A 27,253-nucleotide genomic window follows, 5' to 3' on the forward strand; every position below is an offset into this window, starting at 1 on the left:
TTACGAAAATTCGAAAATTATTTTAAGCTAGAAATTTATACAAAATTTTCTTTTTAAATCAAAGATTTGAAAATTTTTAATTATCTATAATATATCCTAGACTGACAAATCATCTCCGTTCAGAATCGTTTTTCGTATACAATGATACCTATCATTGCATTCAAATCTAACCTACCCTAGTCAGAGGTCCACCCCACCACCTATAATGTACAGCAGAGCGACATCCACTTACCCGCTTTTTATTTTGTAATCCAAAATATAATTGTTTGAATACTTCGACTTATAATACAAATCAATTTTTGGATTAGTGGTTTATTAGTTTCAACATAGCTTAGGTATTAGTATTTTGATGAGTGGTGTAGTGGCGGAGTGGCACAGCTAGGGGACAAGTAAAATAAATACGAGGATAAATATTATATAATAAACATACATTTAAGTAACTCAAAAATTACTCGATCAAACTTCAATATATTTATTAGACACGTACTCAAAAGTTAAATATTATAATCTGCTTAACAATTTGCAGTAATAAAGGATAGTTATCATTTAGAAAAAATAATTTTATATTGCCGGACCTACTTTCAAATGAAATGGCATAAAAATGTAAGTAGGTGTTTGTAAACTTTGTCTGTAAATAAACAAGTAGTTTTTCGAGTAAATGCATTATTGTGGGATAGAAAGGACGTTAGAATTTTAGGAATGCATTGTGAATTACACTGTATATTATGCATTCGTGTGCGAACATCATATAATTAATATTATATGTATATTAGCCATTACGTATACTTACGTGGTATTAGTTCACGATAATTTTAGAATATTTCATGATTTTTTTTATTAGTCTTTATTCTTTACTAAGGTATCTATCTACTTATTCTATCTGTTTCTAGATGTCCATTGAAGCCTTCTTCTCGACGACTATCTATATAAAAATGCGACGGTGAAATAATAGATACATCATAACAATATAGGTATAGCATAATATGTACGATCATAAAAAAGAACGATTTTATTAGTACAAAAATTGACCTCAAAGAAGTTTGTATTATTATTAAAAATAATATTTTTGTACAGAGTAAAATGAATGATACAATTCGACAGTAATAATAATTATCATTATATAATAACTATCATATACGATGTTATTTCAATAAAAAATAATAACTAAACACGTAAGGATACAAATTGAAAAAATATTTTGTTTTGATCATATGAAATACACAGTTATACATTAGCACTACGCATGATGTCTGAGACTTAAATAATTACAAAAAAAAAAGACAAAAACACTGTACAACAATACATTTTAATATAAAGACCATAAAATAATTATAGTCTATATTTTAAAAATATGTTTTTTTCAATGAACACAAATTATTTGATTACACAATAATATCAATAACAATATACAACATTATAAATCCATATTAAGTTCTGTAACGCTCTGTCATATTATATATCCTACTTCCCCCCCAGAAAATTACAAATGTAAATGAACACGATACACGTTATATTATAAACGTACGTATATTTAAAAAAAATTATTTTGGAATGCTTTGCTGTCTTTGGGCTTTTAAAAAAATGTCACGAAAAACTAGAGATACAGTTTTGAGTTCAGCAGTTATAAATATAATATAACGCATTGTATGGAATGTAAATCGATTTTATCATTCCCTTTACACATAGGTTTGATTGCGGCCGAATGAGTACATAATATAATCAAAGCACAACCTTCCTCTAATATATATATATATTATATTAAAAAAACAACTACCTAATGTCGTAATGATATGATTAGAGTTTAAAAAATATATATAGTAAAAATCGAGAAAAAAATTACAGACTTTCACATGATAATAATATTATTATAAATCAAACACTAAAATAATATATATATATATATATATATATATATATATATATATATATATTTTTAAATATTTGCTCTTTAAGTTTATATAATCATCGTTTTCCTCGACATGTTTAAAAGGAACAATAATACGAAATAATAGTCTTAAAAATTATTCAATTTTTTATATATACATACAAATATAGAAGTGAAAAAAAAACAATGTCCTTACGTATATAAAACGAAAAAACTTAATAAATTAAATATTTGTTCGTATAGAACACGCGATTAGAAAATATAGTCAATTATAAACATCCGTTTAGTGTTAAGAGCTCGTCCAATGAAATATCTCTGCTGTACACATATTATAAAATTATATTATACATATACTATCAATATTTTTATGGCACAAACATTTTCATGCGGTTTTCTTATATATGCAATATGTGTATTGTATTATATAATAAGATATATACATCTTTCTGGTCCGTGTATCAATTACCATTTTAATTTTAGATTAAATATCATATGATATACATATAGGCATGCGTAAGACCGTGATGTTAATCAATACAATACAATATGACGTATTATATACGAGTATATACCTACAAGTAATAATGATTTATAATATATGTTATAATAATAAAATAAATAAATTATTACATTATTTTTATACACTGTACAAAATATGAGACGTTTATAACCAAAAATATTCGTAGATTTAAAACATGGTAGTGCAATAAAATTTCATATAAAAAAAACGCAAGATTTTTTATTTTTAAATTATAAAAGAAAAACACAACGTAAACGAATATAAACAATTTTTTTTATCACAAAGACACCGCGAAATAACAATATTCATGGTATAGTTTACATTACCGTCAGCAATTTGGTAATGCGCGTTATACATAAATGTATTATAATTTTAATTTTTAACAAAAATTACGTAAAAATTGCACTAACCGATTACATTTTTTTTTCATTCTTTTTGATTTCCATTCTCAATCGAAATCGTTACCAAAACAAAACAAACTCACACCACGTATTCTATTATGTAGTACCTAATATAATATAATATACTTTTCTTAGTCGGCAGCAATAGAGCTCTCTATTCCACCATAATATTACATGTATTTACACACGCGAATAGTCGCATAAGACGTTTACACGAAATACTTATTCGATTTGTTCCCGAATTGATATTATTATTTTTATAACGCACTAATCGTTAAAATATTATTATGCTGCATACCAACGGTTTTACCTCAGACGACCGCGTCGGCGTTGTCATCGTCGTCGTTTTCCGTTTCGGTCGCTTGTTGGGGCGAAGCGGTAGACGCCCGATCAGCGTTTGTTTCGTGTTCGGAATCGTCGTGCTGCTGATGACGATGTTCCTGTCCTTCCGGTGACTGGGGTTGCGGCTTCTCGTCATCGCTGTCCGCGGCTGAGTCCTGGCATGACGGCGGCGTGGCCGCCAGGTCCTCCATGTGGTGGTCACCATCGTTTTCGGCTCCGGATACTGGTGGTGAACCGTTCTGACTGCAGTCGTCGTCACCACCGCTGCCTTCTCCACCGCCTCCCTTCGCGGTGCTCTTGGCCGCTGCTTGGGCAGCGGCCATGGCGGCTGCCGATTTTAGCCCCGTCTCCAAGCTTGACCTGATGATGCCGTCTAAGAAGCTGCCATTATCCGTGCCGTCGTATAAGTTTTCGGCCACCTCGCGAGCGTTCTTGCCAAGGCTGGCGATGGATGCGGCAGCAGAGGCCTGGTGGTGGTGTAGCCGTGACTCAGCCTGGATCCGTTGCATCATCGACATTGGCCCGTACGCCGGATTCCGCTGAAAATCCATGGGCACGTGGAACGGGCTGGGTGCCCAGAACGGGAACGACGCCTGATACGGGCCCACCGGACCCGCGGCGTCGAACATCTTGAGCCCGTTGGGCGTCTGGAGCGGTGAAAGTTGTTGCTGCGTCGGGAACTGGACGTGCGCGGGAAGTTTGATAGCCGGTGGCGTGGCCGACGACGAGGACGACGAGGTGGTAGTCATCTTGTCGGCTGGCCGAACGACAGACGACGAGGACGACAGGTCGGACGACGACTTTTTCCTGTCCGAGTGATGATCTGCGACAACCGCTGCGGACACGGAGGACGAAGACGGAGGGTTCTTGGGCTCACGTTTTCTGGGTCGCATCAGATGTCTCTCTTTGACCTTGTACTCGAGCGTCGAGTGTGGCACGCCGTAATAAGAACCAGCCCGATGCACGCTCATCTCGCCCCGTTGCACCGCTCGTACGGCTTCCACTAGGCTGTCTCGGTCGTAGTTTCGGTACTTGCCCCGCTTGGGCCTGGTGCCCTTACCTCCGGCCGCCGCCGCAGCCGCGGCAGCTGCAGCTGCTGCGGCAGCCGACGCCGAGTTGGATGAAGACGACGACGAACCGCCAGCATGGAACCCAGCGCCGGCGGACGATGGTGTTACGACCGACGATGTTTTGTTGGTAGGCGTCGGCACCCGTTTTCGGCAATCGTCCTGCTGCAAATTATTGTTGTTGTGATTCCTGATGACGGGGTTACCGGTACCGAACGAGGTGGGATGCTGCTGCTGTTGCTGCTGCTGCAGATGGTGATGGTGGTGCTGCTGTTGTTGATTATGGTGTTGTTGCTGCTGGTACTGTTGGTAGGCTCGGGCAAACGACTCTACGGCTGGTATGGGCGGTGCGAGCGGTGGATCGGACTGGAACCTCTGTGTGATGCTTTTGGCGATCACGTCTCTCAGGTTGACCGGATGTTTGCCACCACCACCGGATGACGACGGCGGTGACGACGTGTCACTTCGAACGCTGTTGGCCCGCCCCGGTGACCGGATGTCCCTGGTGCACTGCATCAACTCGTAATCGCTACTCTTGCCACCCGGGACTGGCTTGTACGATGGTATTCTCAGGATGACGTTGGACGGGTTCGAGTCATCGTCGTTGCTGCGGCCCGTGTCCATTGGTTCAGACGAACTGCAGCCGTTTGATGACCACCGTCTCGGGTCTACCAACTTGTTGTTGTATTGATGCTGTAAGTGCTGCAACTGCTGCTGTTGCTCTTCGTCCAGTATTTTGCGCATCAAGTCCTTGACGGTGAAATCTTTGAGGTATTCATGCTGGTGGTGGGCCGTGGACATATGTTGCAGCGGCGGGGGTGGTGGCGGCGGTGGCGGTGAACTATCGTGTGATGGTAATAAGTGTGGCGACCCTAGTCCAGTCGAAGGCGACGTGGCCGCCACCGACGAAGACAACAACTGCGATAGATAGGTTCCCATGTGTTGCGGGTCCAAGGCTGCAGCTGCGGCCGCAGCGGCTGCAGCCGCCGGCCATAGGTCCGCTGTCATGGGCAGTGGAAACCTGGCGGCGGCGGCGGCAGCAGCGGTGGCAGATGGTGGCGATGGTGATCGACCGTCCGCTATAGATACGTCACGACCACGGTAATGCGGTTCCGGCCTGTTTTGCAGTAGCTTGTTGTTGGCATAGTGTTGCAGGAACAGTCGGAGCGTCTCGGCGTTGGGCATGGCCACAGCCGCTTGCTGCTGCTGTTCGGCCGTGATCCGCAACAAGTCTTCGACGGTCATGTACGGCGACGCTGTCCTGTGCTGCTGGCTGCGATGTTGCGGCGGTTGTTGATGATGCGGCTGTGGCACGTGCTGGCGGTCCTTGTTGTCCGCTGTCGCCACTGCTGTTCTGGTTGTGCACTCATCCTCGCCCACCGACGCCGTGTCCCTGTCCTCGTCATCGTCATCCTCGGTCAGCAACGGCAACAGCTCGGCGGCCTGTCCATTGGACGGGTCGTCTCCGGCCGTCGACGGATCCCTGATGACGCCCACTCCTACGCCGCCGCCACCACTGCTGTCCCGTTCGTGGGCCATTTTGTATACCTTGTTCCGTAAAGTTGACCTGGGTATGCCGTATATGACGGCCGCACGTCTCGTGCCCAACTTACCGCTCTGTATGTCTCGAAGCGCCTTTTGCAGCTCGTCTTCCGTGTAAGTCTTCCGGCCGGCCATGTGACTAGGCTGTTTCGTCGGCTTCGATCTGTAAAATGAAAGCGTATAAGGTTTTAGCTGCATCAGATAAGGTCTCAGCACTGCGACACAGCACACTTACAAACGACCATTGAAACACGAGCGTTGTATTATATGTTGGGTGTAGACCTACTGTATGCAATTATATATATTTATAAAGCGTAAAGTTGGACTTTGTCGAGCTTAGAAGAAATCCGTCTAAAGTATTGAGCGCGTGTACCATGAAATCGTTACAAAATCATAATTATATTGACCTATTCTACGTAGTGTGGTTTTTAAACGAGTGTCCAATACTCGCTTATGTACCACGAATGGTTCGCATAACAATCTTCTGACCATCATCGCTCGTCACGTCGGTCGCGATCGTACACGAAAATAATCTACACAGGCACTGTTTGACTCATCATCGACAGTCGTTTTTATGTCACCGATTTAAATAATACTGTGCAAACGTTTGGTTTAATGACGATAATACAAGCACTTTATTAGTATTATGCATTTATGTATAGTATAATGCAACACATGAGCAGTTAACGTAACCCGCGTCTATAATAGAACCAGAAATTATTAGACGTTGATGAAATGATGGCTATAAAAACTTTATTTCGTGTTCATATTACCTATATATAATAACTTAGGTATACGACGTGCGTACCTGTGTAGTGTGTACTCGTTAACCCTCCACAATATTATATTATCACACGACACACACCGTTAACGGATGAGACGATCATAGCGTTTGTGTGTATTTATATATAGATAAAATAGTACCCATGGAAAATAATCGAACACATTCTGAAAAAAATCGTGTATGATATTTAAATATAAATTGTCCTTAGTTATAAGCCAAAATTAGTTTTCTTGGTTTACCGAACATTATATATTCCGTACAATCATAATTTTATAGCACCGAAAACAGTGGTAATATAATTTTCCTATATGTTCTGATTTAACTGCAAAGAATTACATAGTTATATAGGCTAACCAATGTACATATATATTTTAAAATGCATTTCATCAGCGAACTCTGCAGACATCTGTATGCCACACACGACTAAGTGGTGTACTATACCTATATGTGTACATATCAAACTCACGCTCTCTGGCACTCGTAAAACCAAAACAAGTACTTATTACGGGCATAAATTACTTTTAAGGCATATGCATTTACATGTACACCACCACCTACATTAAGCTACTGCAACGTGTGGCCACGTGCAGTTTAGCAACAACAACGACGACAATAATTGCAATATGTGGCCACACGATAATTATTGCCAGCCGGAATGAATTAAGTTTTTTCAATAGTATACGTAACAAAAAATCGTCAATGCAAATCGCGATAACGAAACACACGCGTATCGTTGAAAATCGATCGAACAGAAAACCAGCAGTTGACAAATGCGCGGTTTCAATACAGCTACAGAAATGTACTTTTTAAAGGGTTATTCGTGTTTTGTGATATTTTGACAGCAAAATCAATTAATGTCAGTATCACATTTTCAAATAGAAATTGTTTACCTTCAAATCTAAGAATATGGGCTTAGGAGAGTTTAATTCAAAATATTTGAAGAAATCATATTATATTGAAAAAACATTGCATGTTTGCAAGTATTTTTTTTAATTTCAAATGGATATATATATATATATATGCAAAGAACTTTTAATATATTTTAGTTTTAAATTTCAAACCGCTTTTTCTCAAAACTTTATATTTTTAGTTGTCTCAACAGTCTCATTTTAAAGGTGCGAATTATAATAATATTATATAATATAATAAAATAACCATATACAGGGTGTCCCGCGAAGATTTACCCATTGCGATATCTTACTAAATAATGGTGATTTCAAAATGCCGGTTTTATAATAAGATTCACAGGGATAAGAACTATAATTATTTCTTTTTTAAATTTTTTTTAATGCTTTGTAAGAAATGTAAAAAATACATTTTTTTATTTAATTAGTTCCAAAAAAATTAAAGATAGCCATTTTGTAGTTTATTTTTCTGAAAATATTGACATTTCAAAATTTTATTTTCATTAATTTCCTGATTTGTCATATTTTTTCTAGTTTTGAAGAAATAAAATTTGATTATAACTATAAGGAACATGGAAAGTATTCGGCCGACCGTATGGGAATGTGCGCGGCGCGGCGGGTTATATGTTTGATAACATTATGGTGTTAAATAATTCGCAATTTTTCTCGAAACTAAAAAAAAAATTAAAAATCAGGAAATCAATGAAAATAAAATTTTGAAACGTCAATATTTTCAGAAAAATAAACACAATAATTAAATAAAAAATATATATTTTTTTTAACTTTTTTACTAAAACATAAAAATAAATTAATGTATGAAATAATTGTAGTTCTTATTCCTGTGAGAGTGTTATTAAAAAACCAGAATTTCGATATCACCATCATTATTTCAGGAGATATCGCAATGGGTAAATCTTCACGGGACACCCTGCAGTATACGACGATAAAATATATTTAACTAAATTTAAAGTTCGAACGGCCACTCACTTTAACAAGTTCCGGTTGTTGGTGGTGAGTATGGGCACATTGAGCGGTTGGTGCGGTAGGAACGTGGACGCGCCCGGTAACAGGTCACGCAGCTGGTTAACCATGTCTGTGGTGATGAGATCTGACGTGAACGGGTTGACGGCGACGGCGGCAGCGACGGTGGCCGGCACGTTTCTCAGCTCGGACGACGACGGCGTAGACGGCAAGCTCGGACACGACGGTGTGGACGAAGCTGGCGACGACGAAGCGTTGCCACCCGGACCGCTGACGTTGTTGTGGTTGTTGTTGTTGCTGTTATTATTGTTGTTGTTGTTGTTATTGCTCTTGGCGCTGAGATCGAGTGGTTGATCAAGCGACTGGTGTTGTTGTTGCTGTTGATTGTGATGATGGGCGGGTGGTGACCTGCAGCTGGTGGCCGCCGAGGTCGCAGCTGCGGCTGCGGCTGCTGCTGCAGCGGCCGTTGTTTCTTGCAGCCTCAGAGTGGCGGCGGCCAATAGCCATTTCGGCAGGCCGGCGGCCGCGGCTTCCAGCGCTCTGGGTGACGGTGGTCCACCCGCTGGTGTCATCGTCGTCGTGGACGATGACGACGACGAGTTGTTCAGAGACGCGACCGCAGCCATTGCGGCGGCGGCTGCGGCCGTGGGGTTTGGCAGCAACAGCAGTGGCGGTGGTGGCGGCGACCGGTCATCGGCGCGACACGGCTCTGATGTAGCCGGGGGCGGCGTAGAAGACGACCGCCTGCCCGGTTCCGGTTCCGGACTCTCTGCGCTGCGACTGCCGCCGCTCAAACTTCCCGTTTCAGACGATGGCTCCTGCGAACACAGCACATGATTTTTTAATATTTTCGTATATATTACATGATAAAACTTAGCCTAACTTTATCCTAACCGCGTAAACACTTCTTGTAGTCGTTTAACGTTCTATCCTTATTATCGAACAGTTCCGGAGCTTACCTATAATAAACATCAATATTTGCATAGGCAATCATTTTTTTAAGAGTTATGTCATGATAACGGTGTCGAAGTATAGATATTAAATAAATAATAATCAAAGAATAGTTTAAAAGACACAGACGGTCATCTATATAAATGACTATTATCGATATGCGTATAGGTACATTACGTTAAGTAAACAGAGCTAGTCAAGAAATAAAGATATTCATTAATTAATAAAGTATAAGAAACTAAGCCGGAAATAAGTTTTAGTACGTGTCACTTTTGCAAATGATGATATTCGAGAGGTATATTCAAACTGCTTGTTTCGGGGCATCGAGGGGCTTCGAATGTTGGTAGATTGAACTGTGCAGGCACAGAATAAGAAGAAAACAAATTAATGTAATAACAATTCTAACGCCAAGATAGTCATTATGGCATAACGATTATGTAAACAATAAATTAAAAAATACAATATTTGTTCATCGTTGAAAATCTGGGAGCCATCTGTAAATGTGTTTTGTAGAAACCTCGACAAAGAAATCAATAAGGGATGAAATAATTTGAATACCTATCTTTTAGAAGATGTGAAGAACATATAATAGTATATACTTTGAAATATTAAAATTTTCTTGTTCGAAAGATCAAGATAATGTTTTAGAAAAATAAAATTACAACAGTATAGATTGCAATATAAACCATTATATAAATACAACCGTTAATTGCAACGTATTTGCATAAACAGTTTACCGCTTGTATCGGTGCGACAGATTTTCAACATCGACCGTACCGAAGAGGTGAGAAATGCATTACCGGCCCTTAGCCCCCACGGCGATTTACAGAAATGTTTCTATGAACAGGATATTATTTTACCACTACAAGTTTAAAATTCCTAACATAAATACACTACTGGAAGGTTGAGAAGGTTTAAATGCTCCAGTAAACGATACCTCTCCTGAGGGCAACAAAATGCCTGGGACACATCGCACTGCAGATATTTTAAAAAAATTAGACAGTTTTTGCTGTAGACCTTCGTCGCATACGATAAGAATCTAAAATGAATCTGGTGAAACGACCTACCGATTAGTTTTTATCACAATAAAGCGAATCGATCATAATATAATATTATTTTATAAACGACTCTATACGCCACGCGGTACATACGTGCAACAATAACGATAATAATAATAATAATAATAATATACTATTAAAGGGAATGCCAAATCAGGCGATCGGAAGTACCTATAATACCTATACGCACCACATCTCATGATAATAATATCATATTGTTTCAGGGATAAATAATTTATATATTATTGCCACGCACAGTCGAAACTTTTCTAACGAGTCACGATTCTCAGCCACATTATAATACAAAATCGGTCAAAAGTTAAGAGTTTAATATTTGCTGCATAACAAATTGCGAAAGGTGTCGGCCAACTGCAAAGAGACCCTGCTGCATCCGCTCATGTAGCTGCAGTTAGTGCGACACTTTTCTGTGTCGATAATAATATTAATATGCGCAAAAAAAGAGCTTCTACTTGACTTTACTGTGAATAAATATCAATAATTTAACCGATAAAACGATATTATATATACTTAATGCAGATAATATAACAATCTAATAAATTTAAATATACTATATAAAACGATATTTTTAACACCATAGATATAGGTTAGGTATACATTTTTCGTTAAAATAATCATTCCTGCAGTATACTTGAAACCTAATAAAGTATAGTATAATAATTGTATTTGTATGTGCTCTCCAAAATTAATTATTTAACAATAATTGTATTATAAATCAATTTATATTCTTGAAATACTAAAATGAATGTAACATGATATAGAAATAAATCACAACGATAAAAAAATTCTCGAAATGTCAAATCGTTTTTTTTTTTCTTTGATAGATACACCGGCATAATTGCGTGAATCATCAAATTATTATATTTAAAAAAAAAACTGTATTTTGCTAAATATTCTTTGATTTATATTGATTTATATTTTATAGATTTAGAAGTAGTGGCGTACTTTTGTGAAACGTTTTATGAAATATGAATTATTTATGTTTATATTGTTTGGTAAAAAATTTATAAGAAAAATTTAAATACATTGGTAGTTAAACAAAATAATAGCTTTATCTACTGGCTTAAAAAAAGAAATATTATTTCTAAATGAAATATATTTTCAGTAAGAATATTAAGTTGATATATTTAATAATACCTATACTTATTTTGCGGTAAATATATGTCTACCTAATCATATAAATATACCTGGCCGATTAATGTTGAAGTATGTTATTTGTATAAAAAACTTTTAACTATTAACTATATTCATATACTTAGGTACAATATATTTATTACTCAAATTTTAAGCAAAACCTGCAGTACAATAAACACGCAAATATAATGTAATTCATTTAATAATTAAGAAGGTAAAATTATACAGGTTTAAACTATAACTTATAAGTACACACCCTAAGTCTCAACTCTCTTTAATATATTAATAAATTATAATGTTTTCCTAGGTAATTACAATTTCCGTAATTTTATCTACAAAATATTATGTTCTAGTTACTTTCGCTTTTAACACATTATATTATGTTTAAAAGTATTGGTACACTTAACACAGTATCGAATTTAATATTATGGTATATTTATAGTGTATATACCTACATTTAAATTAATTAATAAACAATCAAAAAATTGTTGATAATTTAACCAGATCGTATTTTCTTAGATTGTTTACAGACTACAGTTTGGTATATATATATAGGTAAGTTACGTCCCCGTGATTTTCGATCATGCAAATAATTTTATTGATTGAATACTTTACATTTTATATTAATATATTATCTATATGTTGATACATCGTCATCATATATACATGTGATATGTGAATTACGTTAGGTATATACTGATATCTATATAAATACCGAAACGGAATATATATACTATGAATAACATTAGTACATTACACTTATATAGAACTATACCTACATTAAATGTATCAAATGCATATAGGATTATATTCGACGTAGTAATTTAAACTTTTCTGAAGTGCAGTTCTATATAAACATGTATTGTTAAAACTGTAAATCACATATCCAAAACACTACACTGAATAGATAATATTTAAATATATACAAAAAAAAAAATCAATGATCGCTAATAAATTATAAACTGATGTCAGACACTTTAGATTACATGGATTGACAATATTTATTATAATTTAATTGGGTAGAGTATTGGCATATTATATTATAGACAGTCTAGCCTACGGTGTGTTGTATAAATTATTTAGTTTTGAGGTAATAACATTATTACTACTGATAATAATGCTCTAAAAATGGAAATGCTGATGCGTACTTACATAATATTGTGCATAGTTATATTTATATATTTATATACTTATATATTCTATACTTTACAATAACTAATTTTAGTTTTTTAGTTTGTATAATATGTTTCTGTAATGATTTTGAGTAAATCATATAATAATAATTATTATTATTATACTCTACACACACATCACACAGTGTGTTACATCCACGATCCACAACGTATAGGTCCATAATAATATATTATGATATAGTCGTACAATAAATTATAGTTGTGTCTTGTATTTGTATTGTTTACAATATTACTACAACGTGAAATTCAAACTCACGTTGTTTCATTTTAGATTAATACAAATCGAACGAGCGAGTGCGTGATTTTCTTTTAACACGATATCCGATTGTCGGTATACACGTTAGGTATAATATTATAAATTATATTAAACAATTTATGCGAATAAAAAAAAAAAAAAAACGAATAAAAAGACCGCGAAACGTTTTCTTTTGTTACACATTATTCCGGTATTTTACGATTTATGAATAAAAAAAACGACCATGAATAATAATAATTTCTAGGGAGCACCTAACCTCCTGCAAGAGGTTAAAAGCAAATGAATAAAATGGTATATGTATGACGACCACGCGAAATGTAGGTCATTTAGAAACGATGACAAGTGGACTCTATCGTATATGACATATGTATATAATAATTATATATATGCGCGAGCTGCAGCCGTTTAAAAGGTAAACGTCCTACTGAAAAACTTCGCGAGCTCCCGCACGTTGCAGTTATACAACAACAATAGTAATATATTATATATACGTATATCACAAGCAGCATAGTACACATTGTTCTTAATTACAACGACGAATGCAAAATTAGGTATACTATTTATAATTGCCGTATATAGGTACTTATAGTTTGAACTACGCACTGATGTACACAATTGTATTCATACGATATATTTTGTTACATAATAAATTACAATATATTTTACGCCATATCGGTATATTATATTCGCAATATGTCACTTTCTGGGGATATAAAATTGTGTAAATAGAAATAAAAACAAAAAAATCGAGTAAGTCGTATATGTCGCTTTGCTGTACAGTACAGTTACAAGTGGGCTACTGTAATGGGTGGAATTAAATTTGAATCAAATGATATTATATCATTTTGTACACGAAAAACGATTCTGAGCGGAGACGGTTTATCTGTCTAGGATATATTATAGATTATTAAAAATGTTCAAATATTAGATTTAAAAAGAACAATTTTTATGAATTTAAAATAATTTGCGATTTTTCGTGATTTTTACGTATGTTGTCAAAATTCAAACTTTGAATGCTTGTAAAAAAACAATAAGAAAATTATAATTATTATGTCAATCGCCGACATCTATCCTGTAAATATTTACAAGTGTCAGCCACTTGCTATACTTCAGGGGTCACCAACTGGCGGACCGCGGTCCGGATACGGACCTCGAGCACTTTTTTTATGGACCGCGAGCTCGTTTTCATTTTACATTGATTAAGTTCATACGCGCCAAACCGGCGAGGGAAACGCGCCGTCGTCGGAGTGACGCGTATGAATTTGACCAATTTTTCACATTAAAAATGAAATATTTCAAACATAATCTTTTTTTTTGTAAATTCAATTTAAATAAATAAATAAATATAAATACAAATTTTAAAATGTATATACCTATTTATTAATGTGTGTAAAATACAATGTGAATAGATAAATAAATATAATCACAAATTTATAAATTATGTCATTGAAACTGTTTGGACCGCGTAAAATTTGGTAAGTTTCAAAACGGACCCCCATAGAAATTAGTTGGTGACCCCTGCTATACTTCAATAAAAATTTAAAATAGCCAATAGAAATATATATGGTCTATGATGGTTCTTGAGATATATAGGTCAACAATAATACAAAGGTACCTTCGTTTTTACATGACTGGATTAAAACCAAATTCAAAAATATTTCTATGAAACTCAAAACATTATATAGTAGGGAACAAAATAAAAAATGGACGCTTATCTATTATAATGGCATTATGCCACTAACAATAAAGCAAATAATTTTCAATTTTTTCTCGAATCGTACTTATCTCAAATTCCAAAATTAAGTTATATTAAAGGTTTATAATATATTAATTGCATAATTTACCAGTTCTGAAGGTGAGTGATCCGCTACGCTCAGGTCTGTGCTCACATCACACGAATTACACGTTTTGACGGGAACCCATTCTCTCCGGTCCATCAATTCCTCTTCCAGTAAATAATTTTTCGCCAAAATGTCTTGATATTGGTGCCATTTTCTTCTTCCCATTAACTCTTCAGCGATCCTTTCCAACCCTGTAAACAGAACAAACGGAGACGTTATTACTCATAACAGCTACCGTAATAAATGTATCGATACATTATTATTACATATTATAATAAGTGACGATGACGGTTCGCGTATCGCGTGCAACGAAAAACATATTGCACTAATAAATATGTGCATATAATACCTATATAGGCTCGAAAGTGAGTAACTACAATTTTCAGAAATAAAATCAGAGCGCATAATACGAAATTGTAATACTGCACTTTTATATACGACCTATTTAAGATTTGGACACCAGATATGTATATTGTGTACCTATACACTGTAACATCACACATTCACACACGCATACACTAGCTGCAGCGCGTTATAATATTATGTTTTATATATTGTAATATGACAATATGTACATGCAGTGTACAATTTCAGGTTTGTTTTCGACTGATTTGGTCCATACGAATTTTATATATTCATCATAGTTAAAAAAAAAATATTACAACATAAATCCGGTTTCATATCATATAAAAATGATAATCGTAGGTATACGACTAAAAGAAATAGTTTTATCGACAATAATAATAATAATTATTATTAGTTATAAAATGCAAATAAGATTGAAATTATTAATTATTAATTTTTGAAAAACTTGAAGGTCTAATAAATTGTATTACAATATTTACCACAAATTAACATTACATTATTATAAACGCAATAACAAAATAACCGTTATGCGATATTGCAATTTTTTTCTAGGTACTGATACTTATATTATTATGATTCTGTTTGGTCGCTCTAATCCAATATACCTAACTATGCTTATCCTATTGCTAAATACACCAGCTTATCGACCATATTTCAACGTCTATGCCTGCAAAGACGTTGAATGGATTATAATTTTTTTTTAGTATTAGCTATAGGTATATTATATATTATTATCTGATTAAATGTAAATATCTCACTATATTACATTACAAACATAATATAGAAGAAAATCCAACAATATAGTGCAGTTATAATAATATGCTATCTGTATATACTATCTAATGTATCTAGTAACTGTAGGTACGTAGGTATATGTAATATGCATATACCTGAATACACGATTACAGAACATAATATGATAATGATTTAAATTTGTAGTTTTATCGCACACCAGATTATTAAATTGTATAAATTTCAGCGTTGCAAATTATTCCGATGAACGAAATACTGAAAGGATATGTTTTGTTATCTTAAAAAAGAAGTATTTGTTAAATTTCCACACGAGATTAAACGCATTCCATCATAATATACATAATTTGAGTTAATTATTTTTAATTTAATTTCCTATCTTTATAGTGTACCTACGTGTATATGTGTGCGTGAGAGAAAGAGAGATAGATTGAGCGAGAGACAGAGAAAGAGATGCTGCTGTCTAAATCGTCAAAATTTGCATAATATTTAAACAAGTAAACAGGAAATATTATACGCGGCGTATGTTGTTGCGTTACCATAATACTTACAGGAAAATAAACTGCTATAGCTATAAGTTAGTTATATGCATAAGCCTTCAAAACAAATGTCAGACTGTAGCACTAAATGTTTATTTAAGCACATCGCCAGGGACTGCAGTACATATGCATCGTACCCAATTATTGTATTATACTTACAAGAAATAAGAATATATAACTACATTCTAGAATTCTCAATCATTCAGACAATATATTTTTTTTGTGCTGTATAGAAGTTTTTTATTGAGTATATTATACTTCATATAGTCGATGTGCTATGCGTGTGGACGACGCGTAAAATAAATTGGAGTATAAGCGAACATTGAAATAATAGAATTACATATGTTACGCTATAAATAAATCCGATATTAATATGAATATTTATAAGGTGAAAGTTGGCAATGTTCTAGTGCGATCAATTTTCCAAGTATAACCTTCGTTAGACACTAATACTGCGCCTTATATACCTACATTTAACCAGATTGTTCATTCCGATACTGCAATGCGAGTGTTAAATTAACACAATTTCGGTTTAGACTGTTATATACACTTTCATATAAGTATAGGTATAACTTATAGATACTAAATTTAAAGGTAGGTAGGTATATACAACGCGGTAAATAATATATAGGTACAATTCAATCGGACCCGACTACATAATAATAACATAATACTAATAATTCGTTATTTTTTACTGTGTTAATTTATATTAGAATCACAACCCAAGGGTATAAAATAAATTAAACATTTTAATGTAATTTAGAATTTATTATTGTTTAATAAAAAAGTAGTGAGGAAAATAATTTGTCATACGGCGGGTTCGGCTATATGGTTGTAATATGTGATAAAATTGGTCGAGCCAAACACGTTTATATACTCATGTGTGTTCAATTTAAAGTTGAGACAAATTTTGTTGTTGAGACAAAAAAAAATATTTGTTCGTAATACCCATGCAGATAAATCCATTTATTTAATTCTATCCAATTAGTTATAGATTGTAGGTACCTGTTATATTATATATATTTATCTTGCGAACTATAAAACAATTGCTGATGTTTGGACTTTAGAATCTAAAGTATTTAGATATTATATAAGCATATATAATTGTATACATAATAACCTACCTATATTATATATAAAACTTGATGATAGATATAATAATAAAACTAAATATAAAAATCTCTCTGGATTATTTAATTGTGGATAAAAAACATATTATATTTTTTGTTAAAATTTTTTTAACAAATTATCCTGTTTAAACACTGATACGTTTTCATTCCAGAAAGGGTGAGAACCTTGGAGTTCATGTATGGATTTAATTTTGTCAGTGGCAGCTAATGAAATAAAAATATTATAGACGGTATAAATTATAATATAATACTATTATATATAGGTAGAGTTTACTATATGTACCTATATGTATTATCTCATTTTACCTATACTTATACATATATTGAAATTTGAAGTTTTAAACGTACACACAAATAACATTTTTTATAATAATAGATAACGTATTTATGAGAGTTTGTAATTTAAATCAAAATCAAGATAATATGAACTTTGCATCAAATTGATTAAATTGAGCATAATATTATATATTATAAGTCGATAATATTGTACCTTAAAGAAGTTCGGTGTAATTATGGATAAGTGAAATAAGTAATACACGTTCAGGAACTGAAATTGAATAATATGTATTTTAATTATTAGGATAAATATTATTAGTTTTTCATCACATATCAATTCTCAATATATAAGTACCTATATATAATAGTACTTTATATTACCGTAACGGATACTGTGTATAGTGTGTACGTATTATACACAAATAATACTAAAATTTAAGTTTTGCACAAATTACAAACGCATTTAAAAAATGTTGGGGTAAATTACACGTGTAGCATATAATTTGAGTTAATTTAGGTGCAAATCGACTACAGTCGTATATATCTATGTACGACAATAATAGGTAGCTATATCGGTTGAAATATATTTTATATGGACATGCATGTTTTGCACTGGATGTGACGACGAATTTTCAAAGTTTATTTATGTATATATATTGTGTATATATGTATGTCTTTACCTTATTTATATAGACCAATACATAATGTATAAAATATATACCACCTTTATGTTGTACATACGCCTATCTATTCGCGTGGTTCGTCTGCGGGCGGATCGTATCTTCGTCGTTTCGATATAATATATAAATACGATATAATAATAATGTAATATTAATTATTATATTATATTTAACTAGGGTAAGAGGGAAACCACACGATAATAGGCGTGTCGCGTGATCGTCGAATGTCGGTCAATTTCCTACCCTAACCACCATCTTCGCCACGATGGCCGTATGTACCTGTCATATATGTATAAATGAGTGTATTTACTCTAGGGATATATATATTTATTATTAGGTATATACGTGTACCATATCGTACGGCCATCAAATTCATGCGTGTACGGGAGGTAGACAGGTATAAATGTAAAAAAAAAAAAAAATGAAAAATAGAAAGGAATTGATGACATTCCGTTTATGTTTAATGATATTCAATTAAAAAACTCTGCGGCGACGGCGTCGGCGCGAGCGATACGTGCACAGGCAGAGATACGCGAGGCCTATATAACATAATATATCTTTATTACTATTTCTATTATTATTATGTGTACATGAAAACCGGGACCATGACGACGACCATTTTGAAAATGAGGCGGTGCGTTTGTCGCTTAACGCAGACCGGTTCGCCATCGATTGGTCAAATCCAATTCAAGCCTATATACGCGCATATTATATATATATATATATATATATTGGTACTTATGTTTACCTGTTTCGGCCGAGGCGGTGTTTCAAATATATAAAAATGTGCGTGTGTGCCTATATTTGTGCAGGTTACCCGAGGTACCTATGTTTTATTATATACATATAGGTAAATAATGTATGTATATACAGGTATCAGACATTGCGAATATATACAGACTTCGATGACTCCAAATAGAATCGCGAACTGAACGGCGATGGAAGAAGGTATTATTGCGTACTAAGACATTTATATAATACTATACCTATATACCTTTACACAAACAAAGTAAATATGAGGTTACTGCAGTATGGCGTAGGTATAAAATAATATACTGCGACAAGCTGCGACTACAATAATATAAGTTTACATATTTTATACAGTTGCAGTAGCGTCCGAGGAATCCGCAACCGGAGCCACATCGCGTGAGAAAATGGGGAAAAATATATAATATTATTATGTGCGACGGTCGTTCGCGATGCATTATTATATGCATATAGGGAAAAAACTGGTTTTTTTACGCAGTGTTCAATATTGACAGCCAAGGATTAATGTAAAAGCCAAACGCCGAACACAATCGCTGTTCGTTTAAAAACGCCTAAAACGAACATGGAAAACTCGTATAGATATACTTAAAATATGTTATGCGCGCGCCTAGGTAACCATAAAACTATACCTACATAATATAGTATAATACACTATAATAATATAATCTCGTGATTCAATCGTTTCGTTTCAGACTGCGCTACGGTTCGATGTCAAAACACTAAAAACTGCGTGATTATACGAGCTGCTGCTGCTGCTACATCATATTACTACATCATAACTTGAGGTAGGATAAGGCGATTGAATATAATATTATAATTTATAATATATAGTGTAGGTATACACATAAAATATATATTCTGTGGGTGGGAAAGTACAAAAGTCCAACAGACCTATCCCCAGGGGCCAAGACTCGCGAACGAGAAAAAAAGCCAGTATACGTATACTTCTATTAATAGTAATTTACATGCCTAAACATTATTCGTAATGACATCATACCATGGTATGGTACTGTATTTTTTAATTATCTATACATTTTATATTAAATTATGGACAATTATACATATATTGATATGTATTATACTTTTGTTTTCTTTAAGTAGCTTTCCAAATCACTTTTTTTTTTATTGACTTCTTTTACTACACAATATATTGTACCTATAACTGGTATATACTATACATTTTTATACAAAACAAACGGAATATTATAATATTAATGTTTTGGTTATAGACCAAATCGATCTCGTCACGCATGGTTCATAACAATAATAAATAAATAAATAAACACCTATATTTTATATTTCAGTAATTTGGTAATTTTTTGTGTGCTGTACTATGTGCAAATACTATATGAAATTTATGGGATTGCAATTATAACTATAACTGTATATATGAATATAATATATAATAATATACCACGGACGGTATACCTATCGTTTATTGCGGTATAGGTTATAGTGTTATATATAATGTTTATTTAGTATGAATTCCAGTTACTACAGCTGCACTTGACTATAAAACTATATGCACATAATATACTAGGTATTAGATGCCGTTTTAAATCTTAAGTCAAACGTAGAAATACTTTTCCGGTTTTCTAAAAAATGCCGCATAATCCGTTGATATTTTCAATATTTTTACCATGGGTATTGTATCTACCTATATAATTAAAAGATCTATCATATACACATATTAATAAAATATAAGAATATACCTATACAAGAAAAACGTGCCTAGTCGACGGTATAAATATGTACATACGTGTGTGCGTGTCATATTATGCTGATGATGCGGGGAGATCAATTAAATATTTGTCTTCGATTTTTCGTTTTTATTGGCAAGGCTCGGCGCATGGAAAAAGAATATTATATATATATATGCCTCATCATCCTGCAGACCGTGAAATATGTGCGTGCGTGGTGTGTCGGGACTTGATGTGCGTACACAAAGAGATGAGCAACGTAATCATATATACGCGCCGTACAATATAATATTATGTGTATTGTGTATATATAATATTATGTTGTGGAACGCGCCGCAGCACATCTTTATAAATTATAATATATATATATATACATATATAAACGTTAAACGTATTATAATATGATGTATGTATTATATTATTATTAGCATAGAGCGTGGCGTTGATGTGCTGTTACTGCAATGTGCTCCGCGGTATATACGAATATACGCCTATTTTATATTATACATCATCTGAGGGTTTGGCGAGACATCAACGAAACTCCCCTGCGTGTATGTTCGACAATATTTGCCGACGACGTAGAAAATTGCGAATTTGCCATACAATATAATAATTATTATATCGTCCCGCCTATAATATACAGCTCGGAATTTTATTTAGGACATAATATCATATATATTATGTACATGTATATATATGTAATAGTGTAATAGTGTATATAACATCTATTATTATAATGTATACATTATAAACGCGTTCGGAATCGGTTAGTCATCGGTTTTGTATTTTCGAGTTAATATACCTAATTGAAAAAAAGGAAGAAAAAACTTTAATGCCACAGCGTTAAGACTGATCGTGTATACCTCAGGATACATCGAAGCCTTACACGCATCGTCACCATCTACGTGTATAATACACAAACAATATTATACACTTTTATAACGCATATTGGCTTTTACTGGTGCACATACCACATCATATCATATTAAATGTATATATATATATATATATATATATATATATACACATACATAAGTGTACATTGTATAATAGTCCATTTGGAGCTGGCAGACAATTTCGTATATATATATATATATATATATATATATATATATATATATATATATATATATATACATATGGACGCGGGAAATTGGACCGTTTCGCGATTACATGGCGAAACGTTTCGATAATCGTTTCGTCGCAAAACTGCAGAAGCCACAGTCACAGAGTTTGTTGTATAACATACCGTTGGCGATGCGATTTTATATATTGCGCGGGTGTATAGGTGTCTATATGTAATATATATATATGCGCGCGAGCCCAAGATCGCTGCACAAATATATATAAAGAGTGAAAGGGGAGAGAAAAAACAATTTTAGTCACGTAGTTAATTGTGAAAAAATAATAAATATATATACCAAGAGAAGGCGAAATTGCTTATCAAGAGGTGATGCAGAGGAGACTCCTCGTACATATAATACGTATAGTTTGCGCGCGCGCGAGATGAATAGAGTCGTGGTGTGTGTACGCATGAGGGGTAAGTTGCGGAGTGTATTATAATAATATATGTGTGTGGTAGTTTAAAAAGCATATATTATTATTATTATTATAGGCGTATAAGATATGCGTGTGTGGATGTATACTGCACCAATCTGTGTCCCAAGTACCTATATATGTTATGTATAATATGTATATACACAATGTTTAATTCTGACGAGGTGAGCGTGTGTATATATTATAAAGACGCATCCCCATCCGGTGGGCGGTGGAGTGCAAGTAGAAAAAAAAACTGTAATATATAAAACATAATATATATGTATATTTAATGCTTCTATTTATTAGAATAGAAAACTCGTCGAGTTTTTATGGCGTCGTCGACGCGCTTTAGTACGAAACACATACGGATATCGTCGTCTCTCCTTCGCGATATAAATTCGCCCGAATACCGGGTACATAATAAAACACGAGCGTATGAATGAATAACATTAAATAATAACGAGAATTTAGCATGGGTAAAATGGAAACAATATTTTATGTGTATGTGTGTGTGTGTGTGTGTGTGTGTGTACCTATATATACACGTGAGTTAATAGTTTATACTTTTTTTTTTTGGTATAATATACTCATTTAACGCACTCGTTACGGTTTTTAATTAACATCAATACGTGTATATAATATTATTACGGCGTGTGTATTATGAATTATGATATTGTATACAACTAGTTAAGTATTATATTGTCCAACTCAAATTGTGGTTAAAAATTCCTTTATACAAAAAGTACCTAATAACGTTGATGAATTGAATTTTTAACGTAACTCTCGATATTATATTGTATAATAATTAATAACTATAATATTGCTAAACTCATAAACTTGTTTGTTGTAGTAATATTTATAATTCTAATAAATAATAGACAGTCGTTAAGACTTAAAATAGATTACGTTATATTATTATCGTATAGGTACACATACGACGATGAGCTGTGGTGTCAATTCAAATAATATAATAATTAATCGATTTGATCGAATTTAAAATAAACTGTCAAAACGATCTTTTTAATAGTAATAATTCTTTTCTACATAGATAGTTATTTTTTACCTAAGACTGTCTACATACTTACTCATAGCATGTGCTTAATAATTAATACCATAAGCATAAGGCATAACAGATAAATCCACTGTATACAGTAATAATAATACATAGGCAACATAACAACATAGGTACCTAGACAGTAGACATCTATAGATGTATATATAAACATATATGTTCATATATATGTATGTATAATTGTATATATAAGCATATATGTTCATATATATGTATGTATATATGAACATATATGTTCAATTTAAACGTTTTCGGTAATTATTTACGTTTTAAATATTATTATGGGGCTTTAACACTTATATTGTCAAAGTCAATATATTATTTAAGTATTTGCTCTTTAAAATAAAGATAAGGATAGTATATATGTATGTTATGTACACTTGAAGCATACGTACATCCTACTCAGAAATGTTCATAAGTCATAACAATATCATCAGCCAGAAAAAAAGAAGCGTTATCGCATACAAACAAAATAATTAATTTTTAATGTCATTATACTATGATTGAACGCATGTAAATAATCTAAAATTTTGGCAATGTTTAAAATTTTTTAATTAAAGTACTTAATAAATTATATTAAAAACGAAAAAAATAATGGTAACACAATTTCAACCATTTTTATTTTCGGCGTAATACAAATAATATATTATAATATGCACACAAGTGTTATTTGACGGTTCTTTATCTATAATAGTAGTAATAACAGAACGAAATTATTAGTGTTTTTATACTTGTAATTTTAATTGATGAACGTTATTGATATAATATGTTATACTAATGGCAAATAACACATTATAAACATTATAATATATTGGTAGGTGTAGTGGTTATACCTACCGAGTATGTTATATATAATTATGTAAATTACTAAATTACAGTATATATTGGCTTAAAATAAATACACGTAACTGACCAGTTACTGATCGTAATATACTGATCATTATATAAATATATATATATGTATATATAATATTATATAGTGCAATAGTGCATCATAATATAATAATATATTGACAGTGCCACAGAGGTGTTTGTTATCTGCACACCACCTATCCAACTATCTATATAGTTGTACCTATAGCTGCTTCACGAGGGTCACAACGAAACCTTACCAAGTTAAATAAACACCGCCGACGAAAGGATTATAATAATACGTAAAATGTGCTAAGAAATAACATATTATTATTATTATTTGTTTGATGGAAATCAAGGCGCATTTTATGTAATTATATTATAAATTAAAATATACGAATATAAATTTGAATTCCTCGTCAGAATATTTGAATCTGAATACAAAATTATTCACGCATGCAAATATAACATATATTTATAAATTATTATAGGTACCTACCTATATTATATACGAATTAGAAGCCAAACCTTAGTCATCTGCATTTCCAAACATAATATTTAAATTGTGGTTCTGAATGTACTATCGAACTGACGTATATTTAAATAACAGCGTATTGCAAAACTTGAAATTCACTTAAAATAATAATGTACTTATTCGAGTTTAATCGATATACAGAATAATATTATAGTACACCACAGAATACATGCATCATACACCATTATAGTGCATCGTTTTAATTGGTACTGATTTCAGCGCTACTATTGTCGAAATTATAAATATTGACCTTTATATAGGTTACCAGTTACAATAATAATAATAATTATAAATCCGAAAAAATCTACAAGCGAATATACATATATATGATGTATGTGGAGATAGTTATATCGGCAGCTCTTTCGGTTAATAATAATATATAATATGTATGTATATAATATATAATACGTAACCTTCGCGAGTGTATTATTGTGTTCTTTTGATTAATTTGCACATCGCAAATAAATCACTTTAACGATAAAATGAATTTGTTTGGCGAAATAGGTTTCTTATCAGTACCGAACCTTACTCGTGGCATGCGTGCATACATACATATTATATTATATAATAAACCTTTTTAAATGCTTAATATAATACACGCATAATATTAAAATATACGTTATTAACTATTACAGTCAATATACCTAGGGTAAATAATAGTATAATAAATGCACGCGCATAAACTGCATAATATGTAATATAGACCTATGTTTTTTCAGTCCAGACGTTATGAGTAGAATTGATATTTCTAAATTTCTTGCAATATTGTATGCACTCCAATGCAGTATATTAGTAAATATGAACGCTCACATGTATAATAATAATAATAATAATAACAATAAAAAGGCATAGGTACCTACATACTAATATTGTGCGCCGAGGTTTTTGACGGTGCAGCTAATTGTTGCGTTGAAAAGTTGCATAGTAAATAGTTATTGTGGCTGTTGGCCTAGTGTTACTACTACTACTGTTATGATTATTACAATTAATATTATATTATTTTAACAGGCGGGATTTGCGGGTATTGTATAAAAATGATATTAATTGTAACCTCGCACGTGAAAAATTCCGGCATTATCCTATATATACACATGCCTGACGTCATTTCACATGAAACACGATATTTTATATTACACCCGATGAAATATTCGAAAGCGATAAAATAAAAACCATAATAAAAGCGTCTCACGATACAGACACGGTACACGCCGATACACCACACACACACACACACATATACACACTCATGAACGCATAATATTGTATTAATACGTTAAATACGTAATCGTATAAACAATACTTAATTTACCGCTCTATCTGATTGATTCCTGTATTATAGATACCTATTTTTTATTATTTTAGTCGATTGAGATCGTACAGACGTCCAGCACTATAGTTGTCGGGCCTGGAGTGAAATAGTCTATTTAGAAGTACAACACGTGAGACATATTATAGTATGCGATTTGAGAACTTGTCATTTTTTTGTTGGTGTTGTCAAAGAGGTGGCCCATTTGAATTATAAGTTTTTTTTCTCAAAGAGTCGGTTGGCTTTGAGGCTTGTCGCGAGCAGACTATACCAAGTACCTATTACCGCTATTCTGACGGTAATTATTTGTATTTGATTTATAGTAATAATATTTATAACAATAAACTGAACAATAATATATATTATGTTGGTGAAATGTTGTATTGTTATTCGTTTATTAAATTAACATGAAATAAAAGAAAAACTGTATGAAATGACAAAAAATTGTTTTAACATTTTAGGTGCAACAGTTAATAGAAACCCATATACGGTTATTAATTTGGAAGTTAACGAAAACTTGGAACGTATGGAGTAAATTTGGGTGAGAATATGTTGCAAATTGCAATAAATTACGGCTAATGATGATTTAAAGGATTATTGAAAAAAATTAAAACTAAATGCAGCGTAGATAGTGACGATAAAAAGATTGCTTAAATGATCAAGAACTTAAGGACTGTAAAAAATGTTAGGTTATAGAGTACCTGGTTCAAACGGAAGTTCTAATAAAAAAAATAAAATGAAGAATATTTTCGGTCTATGTGAATATTTTTTTTATTTTATTTTTTTATTTTTTATAGTTTATTTAAATATACACAATCTGTAAATGTTGTTTTATAATAAGTGCATGTGATGGAGGTGACAT

General features: G+C 33.0%; 1 protein-coding gene across 4 annotated transcripts in view; it reads right to left on the reverse strand.

The window, feature by feature from the left end:
* Window positions 1–986: 986 nt before the first annotated feature.
* The window catches only part of LOC107165362 (uncharacterized), a 57,416-nt gene continuing 31,149 nt past the window's right edge, over window positions 987–27,253 (reverse strand). For 3 of the 4 annotated variants that reach the window (XM_089222663.1, XM_089222661.1, XM_089222662.1), the window contains exons 2-4: window positions 14,882–15,069; window positions 8,434–9,245; window positions 987–5,920 (exon numbers count right to left, since the gene is read on the reverse strand). In XM_089222663.1, the coding sequence (XP_089078789.1) occupies window positions 3,118–5,920; window positions 8,434–9,245; window positions 14,882–15,043 (3,777 nt within the window). In that variant the 5' untranslated portion in view covers window positions 15,044–15,069 and the 3' untranslated portion in view covers window positions 987–3,117. Of the gene's footprint in view, window positions 5,921–8,433; window positions 9,246–14,881; window positions 15,070–25,049; window positions 25,225–27,253 lie in introns of those variants that run through there. The other variant, XM_015513595.2, reaches the window with a different exon arrangement.

This window comes from Diuraphis noxia, unplaced genomic scaffold (assembly GCF_037042655.1).
Source record: "Diuraphis noxia isolate RWA-SAM2 unplaced genomic scaffold, SU_Dnox_SAM2 contig0003, whole genome shotgun sequence".
NCBI lineage: Eukaryota > Metazoa > Arthropoda > Insecta > Hemiptera > Aphididae > Diuraphis > Diuraphis noxia.